The sequence below is a fragment of the Macaca fascicularis genome, chromosome 2, assembly GCF_037993035.2.
Source record: "Macaca fascicularis isolate 582-1 chromosome 2, T2T-MFA8v1.1".
NCBI classification, from domain to species: Eukaryota; Metazoa; Chordata; class Mammalia; order Primates; family Cercopithecidae; genus Macaca; species Macaca fascicularis.
This window is the reverse complement of record NC_088376.1, coordinates 174,420,536-174,436,564: the sequence shown is the minus strand read 5'-3', so window position 1 is coordinate 174,436,564 and position 16,029 is coordinate 174,420,536. Positions and strand designations below refer to the sequence as shown.

General features: G+C 34.9%; 1 protein-coding gene across 20 annotated transcripts in view; it reads left to right on the top strand.

Annotated features, from left to right (window-relative positions):
- DZIP3 (DAZ interacting zinc finger protein 3) overlaps nucleotides 1–16,029 on the top strand; it is a 97,935-nt gene that overhangs the window by 69,462 nt on the left and 12,444 nt on the right. For 15 of the 20 annotated variants that reach the window (XR_012431716.1, XM_074033514.1, XM_015446472.4 and 12 more), the window contains 5 exons: nucleotides 4,972–5,040; nucleotides 7,868–7,964; nucleotides 9,398–9,501; nucleotides 11,122–11,209; nucleotides 13,147–13,248. Coding sequence is in view for 14 of the 20 variants with exons in the window: in XM_074033514.1 (XP_073889615.1) it covers nucleotides 4,972–5,040; nucleotides 7,868–7,964; nucleotides 9,398–9,501; nucleotides 11,122–11,209; nucleotides 13,147–13,248 (460 nt within the window). In the remaining 6 variants the exon portion in view is untranslated. Of the gene's footprint in view, nucleotides 1–4,971; nucleotides 5,041–6,714; nucleotides 6,774–7,867; nucleotides 7,965–9,397; nucleotides 9,502–11,121; nucleotides 11,210–13,034; nucleotides 13,249–16,029 lie in introns of all 20 variants that reach the window. The other 5 variants (XR_012431721.1, XR_012431720.1, XR_012431719.1 and 2 more) reach the window with 3 other exon arrangements.

The following is a 16,029-nucleotide window of genomic DNA, read 5'->3' as shown; positions in this document are numbered from 1 at the left end:
CCCTGCAGCAACAAAGTACTGCAAGTCAGTCCTTTGCTTTCTCCTTTCCTAATGTCAGCAGGGCCCAGCAAGGAGCTGATCTTATTTTCCACTTGGAGGCAAAAAGGCAGTGTGAGCTGGTGCTCCACTTTCATGGGAACGTGTCAGTTGGGCTGGGAGGGGAGCTGAACTTGTACACTCTCATCTGCATTGAGGCAGTGTGAGTCAGTGCCCACTTTTCCTGGGGTGCATTTGGTAGAGCTCAGTGCAAAGCCATGCATACACACCTCCTTGGCTTTTACATTATACCTCAACAGGAGACTGCCTGCTAAAAATAGGAAGATTAAATAGAACCCAGAGTCTCATAATATTCAAAATATCTAGGCTACATTAGAAAACATAGATCATACCAAGAACCAGGAAATTAAGACAAGAAAGACAAAAGACCAACAAATGACAATATTAATATTATTCAGATATTTGAATTATCTGACAAGGATTTTAAAGCAACCATCATAAAAATGCTTCAACAAAATCTTGAAACAAATGAAAACCTAGAATATCTCAGGAAGGAAATAAGTTATAATAAAGAATGGAAATTATATACTAGAAAATACAGTGATTGAAATTAAAACTTGCTGGATATAATCACTAGTAAAGTGGAGATGACCGAGGATTGAATCAGTGAACTTGGGGACAGATGAGTAGAATGAACTCAATCTAAAGAAAAAAGAGAAAATAGACTGGGGGAAAAAAATTAAAAAGAGTCTAAAGGACCTTTGAGCCAATAACAAAAGAACTAAAGTACTTGTCACTGGAATTTCAAAAAGAGAGCAGAATGAGAGACTGAAAAAGTATTCAAAGAAATACTGAAAATTTCCTAAATTTGATGAAATTTATAAATTTACAAATTCAAAAACTAAGTGAACCCCAAATAGCAAAAACTCAAATCCATGCTAAGACACATCATAACTTAACTTCTGAAAACAAAAGACAAAGAAAAGACTTGAAAACAGGCAGAGAAAAACATTACTTATGAGAACAGTAATTTGAATGACAACAGATTTTTCATTTGAAACCATGAAGGCCAGAATAAAGTGGCAGTTTATTCAGTTACCGAAAGAAAAGAGCAGAACCATGAATCCTGTATTTAGCAAAAATACTGTGTAGGAATAGAAGAAAATAAAAACAGTCTCAGATGATGGAAAATTATAAGAATTTATTGCTAGCAAATTCACATAGCCTACCATTAAAGAATGGCTGTAGGAAGGTCTCTAAACTTTAAAAATATATATATAGTAGAAGCTTGAAACTTCAGAAAGGAAAGAAGACCATCAGAATGAGTAAAGAGTAAGATAAATAATAAGTTTCCTACTGTTTATTAATTTCTTAAACCATATTTGATGGTTGAAGCAAAAATTTTAACACCATCTCGTGGAATTCAATGTATGTAGAAGACACACAACAATATATTCAAAAAGTGAGGAGGGTAAAGGGACCTAAATGAGAATAAAGCTAAGGATATATCCTGCAGACGTTTATGAAAAAATGTAAGAGTGGCTATATTAAAATCAGATTAAATGGATTTCAGAAGAAAGAAGACTGTTGGACACAAAGAGGGACATTACCTAATGATAAAAGGATCAATCCACAAGAACCTCAAGGTATATGTACGAAAAACAGCCTCAAAACACATGAAGTAAAACCTGATAGAACTGAAAGAATAAATGAAAAAGTTTACCATTATAATTGAACGCTTCAAACTCCACTCTCAATTGATAGTACTACTAAACAGAAAATCAACAAGGATATAGAAGACCTCAATAACCACCATCAACCAGCAGGACCTAATTGATATTTATAGAACACCCCAGATAACAGTAGAATACACATACTTTCAAGTGACCACAGGATGTATCTACCAAGATAGACAGTATTCTGGGCCATAAAACAAACCTCAACAACAAATTTAAGAGTTGAAATCATGCAAAGCATGTTCTCAGGTCACAATGGAGTCAAATTAGACATCAACGGGGAGATACCAAGAAACCTCCAAAGGCCTGGAAACTACACAACCCATGTCTAAATAATCCATGGGTCAAAGAAGAGATCTCAAGAGAAACAAAATACATTGAATTTATATGAAAATACAGTATGTCAAAATTTGTGCCACACAGCTGAGGCAGTGCTGAGAAGATTATAACACTAAATATACACATTAGAAAGAGAAAAGTCTTTAGTGGATAATCCAAGCTCTCACTTCCAAGATCCCAGAAAAAGAAAACCAAAATAGACTCAAAGCTTGCAGGAGGAAATAAATTACAAAGATTAGAAATAATAGAAGCAGGATGCAGTGGTGCACACCTGTAGTCCCAGCTACTTGAGAGGCTGAGATGGGAGGATTGCTTGAACCCAGGAGTTACAGTTCAGCATGGGCAACATAGTGAAGCCCCATTTCAAAAAAAAAAAAAAAAAAACGAAACTAAGAAAGAATGAGTTGGAAAAAGAAAAATAGTAGAGAAAATCCATGAAACAAAAAGCTGTATCTTTGAAAAGGTCAATAAAATTGACAAACCTCTAGCAAGACTGACAACATAAAAGAAAAGACATAAATTACTACCATCCAGAATGAAACAGTGATATCACTGCAAATACTACAAACACTGCAGACATCAGAGAATTATGCTGAATGAAAAAAGCCAGTTCCAAAAGCTTATATATGTTTCTATTTGCTGAACATTCTTGAAATGACAAAATTATAAAAATGGAAAACAGATTAGTGGTTCCAAGGTTATAAGAAGGGAATGAGAGTGGAAGGGAAGTGGTTGTGGCTTTAAAAGGGCAAAATGAAAGATCCCTGTGGTGATAGAACGGTTCAGTATCTTGACTCTATCACCATCAATATTCTGGTTAGGGTATTATACAGTAGTTTTGCAAGATTTTACCATTGGGAGAAATCAGGGAAAGGATTCATGGGTTCTTTGTGTATTATTTCTTGTACTTGCATGTGAACTTACAATTATCTCAAAATAAAAAGTTAACTTTTAAAAAACAATGAATAACTGTCAAACAAGAGTATACTTAGTGGAAGTTTTGTAGGGTAGAGAGAATACTTTTGATTGTTGTGATCAGGAACTTCTTTCAATGAAGAACTTTATTAAAGACACAGTACTGAACCTAGGCATTGAAGGTTAGGTGGGATGAGATGGAAGAAAAGACAGGGCATCAAAGCAGAATGGACATAATGACTACTCTGTGTTCTCAGATAAGCTTTTGAACGTTTTCTTCGTGTAATTCATCTGAACATTGCCCAAGAGTATGTGATAAAATATAAATATTCTTTAATTGTAAATGTTGGCTTCTTTGATCTTGGAATATGGAGATTAGAAAGCAAAAATGGTGTGGGTTTTTTTGGTCTAATTCAATTTGATGTGTGCAGTAAATGTTTGGCAAATATTTGTTGATGATAGTTGAAGTGTTAACAAAGAAAATTTTATGGAAGTGACTTACTTTGGATAAACTGCAATAAGCAGTTAATCATATGTCAAGAAACTGCTGTCAACAGTCTATAATAAAACTTGATAGTCAGCTAGAGTTAACTTGAGAACTTTAGATTTTTTAGAAAGAAAATCTAGTAATTTCATCCTGTTATATTAAACATGAGAAAAAGACTGAGAAGTTAGGACTGCCTGAACATATGTAGCTGGCTCTTATCTGAGCTGGATAGTAAGAACTATGCCTACCTTATCCTCTATTATTTAAGAGTCTAGGTGTTCTGAATTCCCCACTAGTTATGTCAACTATTATTGCCCACTCTAAACTAGAGTTGGGTAGAATATTGAAGTAATGGAAGTATACAAAGGCAAATGAGATGTCAGTCTTACAAATTTTAACTGCTTTTCAACTCTGTCAACGTATTCCTATATATTACACTAACAAAGCTTATATTTCTTAATATTTCACTTGAGAACATGACCTCTTTTGTACAGAAAGAGACCTGGTTTCTTTTCACTGCATTCTCAGACCAACAGAGCATTACCTATAAGTCTCTAAGTCTTCTAAGAAGCTTAGAGTAAAGGTGAATGGGTAGTCTCTGAAATCTAGTAGTGAGCAATCCATCCAACATTAAAGTCATCATTTCAAAGACTTATTATTCCAATAATTTATATTAACCAAAATTATTCTATTTATCCCGAGTTTAAATACATTAGAGACTTAAAGAGAAATGTGTTTTTATTATAAATCTTTTCATATTGAAGTTAATTACTAGGTTTATGTAAAAGCTTGGTTGTGAAAAGATACAGCAGCATAAGGGAGGAACATCAGAAACGGTACGTGAATATATGTCAACCCAAAAGTATTTGCGTTTCTCTTAGTTTCTTACATATTAATTTTGAAGCTGATCACAGGCTATAGATTCTGATTTATACAAAATTTTTACCCATTCTTTCCATGATAAGATCATGTGAGTGACCCCCAGGTGATAATTCATAGTTTTAATTTGCATTTACACATAGCCTCATCACTTCAATATTTAAGGTTTGATTTCCTTTAGACCTTAAATCTTTCATAATTTGCATGACTTGATATAATACCACTTTAAGGAACTTAAAGTTCTTAATCTCACAACAGGCTTAGAAAATCAGAAGATACCATCTCTTGTTTTCTAGTAGGTAAGCTGAAGCATGAAGAGCTAAAAACATTTTTCCAAGTCACTGCACTTAGGATGCAAGATAACACTTCTCTTTTGCTTTCTAATTTACTGAATTAGAACTTAGTTCCCCTCTCTTTGGGAAGTCAGTAAATCAGACATCAGAAACAAGATACATTTCAAAAGGACCAGTTCTAGGAGTTCAGTTGTATTCAGGCTCAAGATTTGTGGCACCAAATGGACATACTTTGTCTCCTCCACAGCTGTAGTTAGAGCTGTTCTGACTGTGTTAACAACAAATAATTTCTAACATCTTTTGACTTTCTTGCTTGTTTGCTTAGATTACAGCGTCAAATCCATGCTAAAGATAATGAAATCAAGAACCTTAAAGAGCAACTTTCTATGAAAAGGTACAAACTTAGCTTTTTCTTTGGGTGCACTCTCTCTAAACTGTATTTCACTGAACACTTTCTGACTGGCATATCGATGTTATTTATCTTTCAAACTGGCATACTTTTGAGACTGATGTTGAACAGTATTAATAATACACTGGGACAAAAGGTGTAAACTGGGGGTATCTTAGGCAAATAGGGAGGTATGGTCACTTTAGCTTTGACTCTAGAAAACTGCTAGAAGAATCTGTATCAGCAGCGTTACAGTCCTAGAACAAACTACTGCCAGAGACTAGATCTTAAGAGTTACCCCAGTCAATACTATTAGATGTGACTGCTTTATGTAACTGGCCAAGTTTTATTCTTACTCATCTATTTTGCCTGTGGGTAATTTTTTTAATAACACTTTTTTGAAATCCATTTCATATAGCATAAAATTATCTCTGTTAAAATATACAATTTATTGATTTAGAATATTCACAGAGGTTTACAGTCATCACCACTATCTATTTCCAGAACATTTTTGTCACCCCAAAAAAGAAGCCCATTAGATGTCATTCCCTATTCTCCCCTCCTCCAGCTTCTGGCAACCACTAATTTATTTTCTGTCTGTATGGATTTGCCTCTTCTGAACATTTCATATAAATTGGATCACATAATATGTAGCCTCTTGTGAGTAACATTTTTCACTTAACATATTTTCAAAATTCACCCATGTTGTAGCATGTATCATTACTCATACCTTTTTATGGATAAATAATATTCCATTCCTTGGCTATATCTTATTTTATTTTTCATCAGTTGATGGACATTTGGCTTGTTTCCATTGTTTGGCTATTATAAATACTGTTATCAATATTTACATACAGATTTGTGAACATGTTTTTGTATTTCTTGGGTATGTACCAAGGAGTAGAATTGCTTGGTGATCAGTAAACTTTATGTTTAACTTTTTGAGGAATTGCCAAACTGTTTTCCAAGTAGCTGCACCATTTTTTAATCCTATAAACAGTGTATGAGGGTTTCAGTTTCTCCACATTCTGATCAACATTTCTTACACATGTTAGATTACTTCTTTATTTTACCGATTGTATTATGTGTGAAGCAGTATATAAATGTGGTTTTGATTTGCATTTTCCCACTGATTATGTTGAGCATCTTTTCATGTGCTTATTGACCAGTTATGTATCTTCTTGGAGAAATGTCTATTCAAATCCTTTGCCCATTTAAAAAATTAGATTGTCTTTTTATTGTTGAGTTTTAAGAGTTCTTGTCCCTTATCAGATACAAGTCCCTTATCAGATACATGATTTTCAAATACTCTCATTCTGTGGGTTGCCTTTTCATTTTCTTGATGTCATTTAAAGCACAAAACTTAATTTGATGAAGTCCAATTTGTAATTTTTTTCTTTTAGGCAAATTTTACATGATATTTAGTGGTATAATAATTCCTTTTATGTTAATATATCTGCTTGAATATTTTATTTTTTTCTCCTCAAAAAAGTCTAACCTTAGTGATATTTATAATATACTGTTACCAAGTTTCTCATCAATGTTTGTTAGGTCCTCAAGTATCCAAGTGTTTCTAATAATAAAACATCAATGACGGCCTTTGTGACAGTCTCTATTATAATGCTGTATTTTCAATTAATTGTTTTCATTAAATTTAGAATTTGGTTTGTATGTTTATAGAATTCTGGGACTCAAGTGTAGGAAGCTGAGATGGGATAGAAAAAAAAGGAACCTCATAGGTAACCATTTCCCTAATGTCCTTCATAAACAATGTCTTTACCATCATCTCCCTCCTTCCCTCTCAAACTATAGGGTTTGCTTTCATTGTTGAATGTAAGCACTGAATGTGAGCACTGAAAATGTTGAATGTGAGCACTGAAAGAACCAGTCATATATTTTAATGCAGTGACTTCACTTAATGACAGGTATAATAAAAACCTGTGTGGTTACTATCGTTGAGATAACAAAAAAGCTTATAGAAATTTTATGTAGAACTTATTAATCAAGATAGTAGCTAACATTTATTTGGTGCTTATTATGTGCCAAACACAAAGTGCTTTATATTATCTGAATTAATTTTCACAACAGCTCTTTAAGTAGTACCATTTTTTCCATTTTCCTGATTTTTACATGTGAGGAAACTGAGGTATAGAGAAATTAAATAGCTTGCTGTCTTAGGTTGAACTGTTCTATCAAAATACCATTGATTGGGTGGCTTATAAAAATAGAATTGTATCTCTCACAGTTCTGGAAGCTGGGAAGTCCAAGATCAAGGTAGCAGCCTATTTGGTATCTGGTGAGGATCCACTTCCTCATAGACAGCCGTCTTCTCACTGTAACTTCACATAGCAGAAGGCAGGCAAGGGAGCGCTCTCAAGCCTTTTTAAAAAGGGCATTAATTCCATTCGTTACAGTTCCGCCCTCATGACTGATCATCTCTCAAAGACACCACCTCCTAATACCATCACTTTGGGGGTTAAGATTCTACATATGAGTTTTGGGGGTACCCAAACATTCAGTTTATTGTACTTGCCCAGGGGTTTTACATTTAATAAGTTGTGGAGCTAAGATTCATCCTCAGACAACTTGATTTAAGAGCCAAGTTTTGAATCATAACCTCTACCCTGATAGCTTTAAAACTTCTATACTCTTGATAGTAAAGAATAACAATAGGGATTGAACAATATCCTCTCTTATTTCTATGTGCTATATATACTTCTCCAAGAAATAATTTCCTACTGATTGTATAACTTATCTTTCTTCCTCCTGAATTAGATGAAAAAGGCTGTGCTTGATGTAATATTGCAGAGTCTTTAATGATCATGTATTTCAGATCTCAGTGGGAAGTGGAAAAACATAATCTGGAAAGCACAATGAAAACATACATAAGCAAACTGAATGCAGAAACTAGCAGAGCTTTAACAGCAGAGGTAAAAACAAAACAAAACGGGGACAGGGGTATGGGGTGAGGGGAAAACTTCTACTTGTGTACCATCATACTAAAGAATTTTTAAAAGATTGTTTTTTGTATAAACAGAAATAAGACATCTTAGTATCAGCCAGGAAAATACAGCTCAAAGTCTTGTGCTTTTTTGACTCATTGGCATATCATGTGTGAATACTACAGTTTTGATGATCTTATGTTGTTTCCCCCCAATGACTTGAAGAAATTGGTCTATTACAGTATGTAAAGCAAATACAGACATCTTGGGGAAATTCCGATGAAGCCAAGTCACTAAGCCAAACTTCTAATAATAACGTTTTATTGCTGCCACAATATCTTCGTTTGCTACTTCCAATATAGATCTTACAAAAATACATACACGTCATACACCTGAATATAAAAAACCCAACTTTTCAGACTGCAGTAAAGTTACCCAAATTTTTCTAAGTTAGACCACCACACAACTAGGGTCTCTCAAAAGAAATATGATTGTATGTGTGTATGTAATTTTTATATATACATAACAAAACTTGATACACAATAAGATTCACATTTTTGGAGAGCTCGCTGACATTAAAAGCACCACCAACCTTCCACCTGTCATGGGTAAGCTTTGTTCTCTAGCAGAGTACTTGGGATCCTGGAAGTCAGCAACCAAGAAGTAGTATCTGAACCAAAAATCCATGAAGAATACTGTTGGGATACTAGCTTTAACAAAAGAAAAAGTTCAGATTACTTTAAAAGCTCAAGTTTGTATGCAGTGTTTTTTATTGTTTTTAATCAGTAAGTTTCTTTGTGCTTCTATTATTAATTTTAGAAAGAACGAACTTTCTAATACTTAATGCTGTCCAACAGTGTATTTTAGTGAATACTGAGTGTTTAGTAGTAAAAAACAGAAGCTAAATGAATACAAGTAGTGATATGGAAAGGGTTCCTGCTACGGGAGAGACACTGAACTACGTAATCTCCTAAGCCCATTTGTATCTTTCTGTATGATCTTCTTATTACCTCTTCATCAATGACCAAAAAAATAGATAACAGGAGTGTTCTCAAACTACTGCATGTTAGAATTACCAGAGAGCTTTTAAAAATGCCAATGCCCAAGCTATACCCAGTATCAATCAAATTAGAATATCTGGGACGAAGGCACCATTTTTTAAAGTTTCTGAGATGATTCCAGTGTGAGTACACATTTGAAAAGCCATGCTCTAGAATGTTTACCAACCTAGTAACCATTAAATAAAGAAATTAGAAATTAGATTTAAAAGCTTTTGTGATGTATCTTGAATGGTCAAGGAACCTAGATGCTATTGGAAGAAATTGAGAAATAGCTTTAAATTTACTTGAGATGATTGAGAAGAGAATGTTCCTTTACAAGCACACCTTCAACTTCTTTCTCTTTCTCTCAAAAACCTGTAGGTGTATTTCTTACAGTGTCGTAGGGATTTTGGTTTGCTTCATCTAGAGCAGACTGAAAAGGAATGTCTCAATCAGCTTGCCAGGGTGACTCACATGGCAGCAAGGTAATCTTTCCCTCTTCCTTAATGCATATTAGTTTTAGAGATGTTAGCAAGTGTCTCCACGGTTGAATGTAATCTGTGATATGTTTTACATATGTGACATCAGAGTTCTTAAAGAAGCTCTTGTGGGTTTTCTTGTTTTGTTTTGTTTCGTTTCGTTTTTCCCCCCTGAAATTCCTTTTACCAGAAGCTGCTGTTGTTGCTGTTGTTGTTGTTGTTGTTGTTAAACCTCAAAAGTCATTTAGTTACTTTGATGCTTGTACTTGGCTGCTTCTGCTGAAGCACTGAGAAGTCTACTGAGTACCATGTACAATAATAGCTGCTGAAAGATTTTTTCCCTTCCTCTGTAGTGAAGTAGATCAAAAGTCTCAGAGACATACATGAACACCAGACACTTATGAAACAAGGTAGATTCTAATTGGAAGACTTTTTTTCTAATTGTTTTCCTTTATAATGCCTGATTTTAAACACCTAGGGAATATGTTGAGGGAAACATCAGTATTAACACCTAAATCGTATGTTAAAGGTAGTCTTCTGCTATGCTTTTATAGTAATTATAGAGTAATTTTCAAATATTGAACAGGTTGCATGAAACTCTCCATAAATTTATAATTTCATGGGGTACACCAAACTTAAAGAGTTAATTAAATTAGAATCTCTGGGACCCAGGCATCATTATTTTTAAATGATTATTATTTTAATAATCAGCATTGTTCTTTCATTCTAAAGAATCAGAGTCTTTGATGTTTTGCAAGATTATCAGGATATACTGATGTGCACTCAAGTCAGGGAAGTACTGTTGTAAATGATCTATTTTTGCTTGCTAGAAGGAGGAAGAGTGCTCTATACAATTAGGATATTATGGAACTTCTTTGTATGAGATTATCCTAGTGATAACTTGTTCAGCTCTTATAAAATTGTTGGGCTGGGTGATACTGGCGTGGGATGTTATAACGGATAAAACCTTTTAAAAGGCCATATGAAATATTTTTTCTAGAGATAATAGACCCTAATGACTTCAAAGTTGTTCCTACTTTTGTTAAGTCGTTTGGTAGGCATGAGTTGATAAAACTATTGTTTGTGCAATTTATGTACTGTATAAAGGCAGCAACCTCATTTATCCTCATAGAGAGGGTATTTCTAATTTATCCTCCCAGAGACAGTATCTTTTTCTAATTTACAAAGGAGCCATATAGACCAACCATGGCTTTTTGATGTCAGAGTTAATGTGAAGATAGTCCAAAACTTGCTTCCAACATGGGTCAACATTTTAGAGAACACCACTGTATTAGATTACTAAAGCTTTCCTGCTTCATTGGAAAGATTCCTTACAAAGGTTTTATAACATGTACTAAATATATATCATCAAGATAGAAAAAAAAACTTGTTCTGGAAGTATCAATTATATTTGCTCTTGAAAAATGAATTTTTTTATTACTGTTTTTGTTATTTTTAGTAACACACCTGTCCATACCTCTTTATGTCCATTTGAAGTAATTGTTGGTGATGGGGGTAATTTTGTTTTTTGTTGACATATATGCTAGAAAGCATGATAGACATGTTTGGAAACCTCAGTGTTACAAAAAGAAAGAACTTTCTTTTGTGTCTCCTTTTCTACAACAGCAACCTAGAATCACTTCAATTAAAGGCTGCGGTAGACAGTTGGAATGCCATTGTGGCAGATGTTAGAAACAAGATTGCATTCCTCAGGGTAAGTCCTGAAGTATATTTAGAGAAAATTGGCTTAATGTTATAGATGGTGTAAAGTTAGAAAACATATTAGTAGAAAAAATTGGCCGGGCGCGGTGGCTCAAGCCTGTAATCCCAGCACTTTGGGAGGCCGAGATGGGCGGATCACGAGGTCAGGAGATCGAGACCATCCTGGCTAACACAGTGAAACCCCGTCTCTACTAAAAATACAAAAACTTAGCCGGGCGAGGTGGCGGGCGCCTGTAGTCCCAGCTACTCGGGAGGCTGAGGCAGGAGAATGGCGTGAACCCGGGAGGCGGAGCTTGCAGTGAGCTGAGATCCGGCCACTGCACTCCAGCCTGGGTGACAGAGCGAGACTCCGTCTCAACAAAAAAAAAAAAGAAAAAAGAAAAAATTAAGGAAGAACATATTTTCCATTTTAGTTATTAAAGTTTATGCCTTCACTTTGAGATTACTTCCTTGTGGTTGATTGTAGATAACATCCTAGATTCACACATGTAGTCTTTTATATCCTTAGTCAAGAAAATAATAAACTCAAAAATTGTGCCCTCACACCTAGCTTTCCTAGAATTTCAAAGCTAACAGTGCCCCAATCAAAACTAAATGTTTTGGCCAGGCACAGTGGCTTATGCCTGTAATCCCAGCATTTTGGGAGCCAAGGCGAAAGGATCACTTGAGCCAGGTGCTCAAGGTTATGGTGAGCTCTGATCATGCCACTGCACTACAGCCTGGACTACAGAGTGAGACTCTGTCTCTAAAAGAAAATTTGGAATAAAAGCTAAATGTTTTAATGCAGTCTGAGTAATAATGTGTTTACAGAATTAAAAGGAAAATCAAGTAGGCCTGTATTTGTTTTCAGTCTAACTTTTTATATAATTATTCCATAATGCAAAATAGTAAATTCCTAAGTACTGGTGTAGGACCATGCTACAGATAATCTAAAGAGATAATCCACTGACTATTTATTAATTGATTTTATTTTAGAATCTTTTTGTATTTATATACTAAGGTCGATATATAATGTTGATTTTTTTGTGATTTCACAACACTGTCAGCAAAAAAAAAAAGCATTGCCATTCAATTGTGAAGTGCCAAAAGCAACTGGATATTTGTCCAGCTCCCTTGAGGGTTTTCACTGTTTCTCTCCAAACTCTTTCTTACTCAGTCTTTAGTGATGCTTAGGGTTTCTGTTGGGTTTATTCAAAATTTTGGCCTCAAAAGACCTGCCCCATGTTTTCTTCCAAGCACATGTCCTCCATGCAGAAGTTTCTAAATGTTTTGTTTTATAAGACTTTTTTTCCCAGTTCTTATGAGTTCTTTACAAAATAATGTGGTAAGCAAAAGTGGGGACAATGCCAAAAAATGTTGAAAACGTGTTGTTAAACTTCCAGGTGGGAGTTTTTGTCAGAATCCAAGAGAATAAAATGTACAAGGAGCTAGAACAAGCTAGAGTTACAGATTGTGAGATAAACACAATGTAGAATTTAATAAGTAATGTCTGAAATTTTTCCTTCAGTTTTTAAAATGAACATTTGCAAGTAGTTTAACTGCTTGTTACAAATACATTTTTCCCCTATTTTTTAGCCAGTATAATATTTATAGCCTCTTGAATCTTTAGTCTCTTTTTTTATTTATGTCAGTGGTTCCTATTTTAGAGCTGAAAATTTTGGAAACACTGAGGAATTATCACAAGGATCTGTGAATTATCTGTGTCTCTGTTTCTTATTAACCAGTAATGACTCTTAAAAATACAACTGTTTACGTGTGGGGATGGTCTATAGCATTTTTTTTTTAGTCAGAACCTGTTTTTATATTATTTCTGACAGGTTGGGAACCACTCTTTTACGTTGTATTATTCAGAACTACATCAGATATTCCCATATGCTGTCTCTTTAAAGTTGATTGTTGTCTAAAGTATTTTTAGTCTTCTTCTACCAGACACAGTACAATGAACAAATAAACAAAGTAAAGCAAGGATTTGCCTTGAGTACCTTGCCTCCAGTCCAGCTTCCTCCTCCACCACCCAGTCCTGAGATACTGGTAAGAAATACAACATTTTGAATAATTGCCCTTTTCATTTTGACAAAATGGTAAGGGCTGTGAAACACTGAATATACAGTATGTTTAATGTGTGTTCAAAATGGAATAGGCACATATTGTGAGTATCAGTTGTAATTAAGACCAAACCTTCGAGTCACCAGATGATATAATTAGATGGGTAAGGCCTGTACAATAGGTTGTATCACTGGATTTTAGTGAAGCATTTGATATGCATAGAGTAATATATTCTCACTCATCCTATTTCATTTACCTTGTGGGAGCTAAATGATGAATACTGAGACTTCCCAGTGTCCTCATGTTACCACTAGATCAGAAGTCCCCAACCCCTGGGACACGGACCAGTGCGCAGCAGGAGGTGAGCGGTTGATGAACAAGCAAAACTTTATGTACAGCTGCTCCCCATTGCTCACATTACCACCTGAGCTCCGCATACTGTCAGATCAGCTGCAGCACAGGAGTGTGAACCATATTGTGAACTGTGCATATGAAGGATCTAGGTTGTGTGCTTCTTGTGAGAATCTAATGCCTGATGATCTGTCACTGTCTCTGATCATCCCCAGATGGGACTATCTAGTTGTAGAAAAACAAGCTTGGGGCTCCCACTTATTCTACATTATAGTGAGTTATATAATTATTTTATTATATATTACAATGTAATAATACTAGAAATAAAGTACACAATAAATGTAATGTGCTTGAATTCTCCCAAAACCATCTCCACTCCCCAGTTCATGAAAAAATTATCTTCCATGAAACCAGTCCTTGGTGCCAAAAAGATTGGGGACCACTGCACGAGATGACTGAAACATCTCAATGTAATACCCTGCACAGCTGGACCTCACCTCTGCATTTCTACTTTAGACTTTCTTTTTGTGAAGTTTTATATTCTATTTTACCTTCAACAGCAAGGACAGCTTCCACTTCTGCCCCTTCTCTGCTTGTTGTTAGGGACCAGTGGATCTTAATCAGATAAACTAATCCCCGTACTGTATTTCTGGGAAACATAGTACCCTAACTCAGTAAATTCACACAACTATCCAAAAGACCTTTTAAGAAGGTGTCATTAGATGATAATTTGTATTATTCTAAGAGATCTGGTGGTAGAAAGAGAGGAAAAATATAAGATATTTGGGGACAGATGACTTTGATATCACCACTCCTGCTTATAATAGAAATCTAAAAATGTTATTTCTCCTCATGGTTGAGTATAACAAAGAATTTAAAAATTATATCATTTGTATGGATACTGTTTCAAAAGCAGGATCTATAGCTAAAAGAATTATGGGATATATACCATGGGCTTTAGTTTAGAATAATAGTATTGCCTTTTATATTTTTGGTTAATTCAGTTTCTATAGGAACAGTGGATTATGAACATTATTATTCTAGGCTTGGATCATCATCATACCCAACTACTCTGGTAAGGAATGTGTTCCAGAGAAGTTCCAAAGATTCCCTGCAGTAACACATATTTTTTTGTAGGATATCTAAAAACACTGTACCTTCTACACATATTCAAAATACTGTCCTTAGATTGTAGTTAAACTCTGCCATGGCTCTTAACTATAAAATGGGTCCACAGACTGTGAAGCTAGATACAGAGCTGCTGTTTGGAGTTTCCTGGAACCAGACCAGTATAAGCCTTGGCTGTGGGATACAAGTGATACTCTGTATCTGACAAACATAGTCAAACCTTGACCTCCAGACCCTCCAGATCTTTTTATCCCTTTGGAGACTTTCTTATGTCTGACGTGTCTTACCCAGGTTTAGTTAAGTACAAAAACCCACTGGCAGTTAGGCTGTGTGGTAATTCATAAGCATCCTTTGCTAACATTCTGAAGGGTTCACCTGTATCTTTTGTGCTTCCTAATTAGGGTCATTGTTGTGCTTGATTAAGCTCACAGTTGTGTTAAAGTACAAGCATTGGTGACCACTGAACATTAAAGGAGAGAGTTTGAGAGAAGAGCAGCTAGAAACGTTACAGCGCTATTTGCTGTAAATTCAGATGGTACATACAATGGAAGTACACTAATGAGGTCTGGGTTCATATCCTAACTTTGTGAAGAGCTATGTTGATCTTGGGAAAATCAGCTCTTCTGGACTTTTGCTTTCCCATCAATAAATTAGGAAATTGTACTGGATGATCTGATCACTCAAGTCCCATCTATTTCTGGGATACTAGTATTCTAAGGAGTGGCCATCAGACTTACATAGTAGAGAATTCTGTGAAAGTGTGGATTGTTCCCGGTTTAACCCAGTAATTCTATGTGTTTCATTGTATCTTGATTTTTGTAGCTTGGCTGTTTAATCCTCAAAGAAGTGTTAGTACCATTAAAAAGATCATGCAACGGTTATTTAAAATACACAAATCAGTAAATATGATACATCATATCAACAGAAAGAAAGACAAAAACCATATGATCATTTCAATAGACGCAGAAAAAACATTTGACAAAATTCAATGTCACTTTATGATTAAAACGCTCAAAAAATTAGGTAGAGGAGGTACATACCTCAACACAATAAAGCCCATATATGACAAACCGACAGCTAACATTATACTAAATGGGAAAAGGTTAAAAGTGTTTCCTCTGAGATCTGAAACAAAGACAAGGATGCCCACTTTATTTCTAATAAAAATAGTACTAGAAGTCCTAGCCAGAGCAGTTAGGCAAGAGAAAGAAATAAAAGACATCCAAATTGGAAAGAAGGGAGTCAGATTGTCCCTTTTTTCAGACAAATGATCTTATATATAGAAAA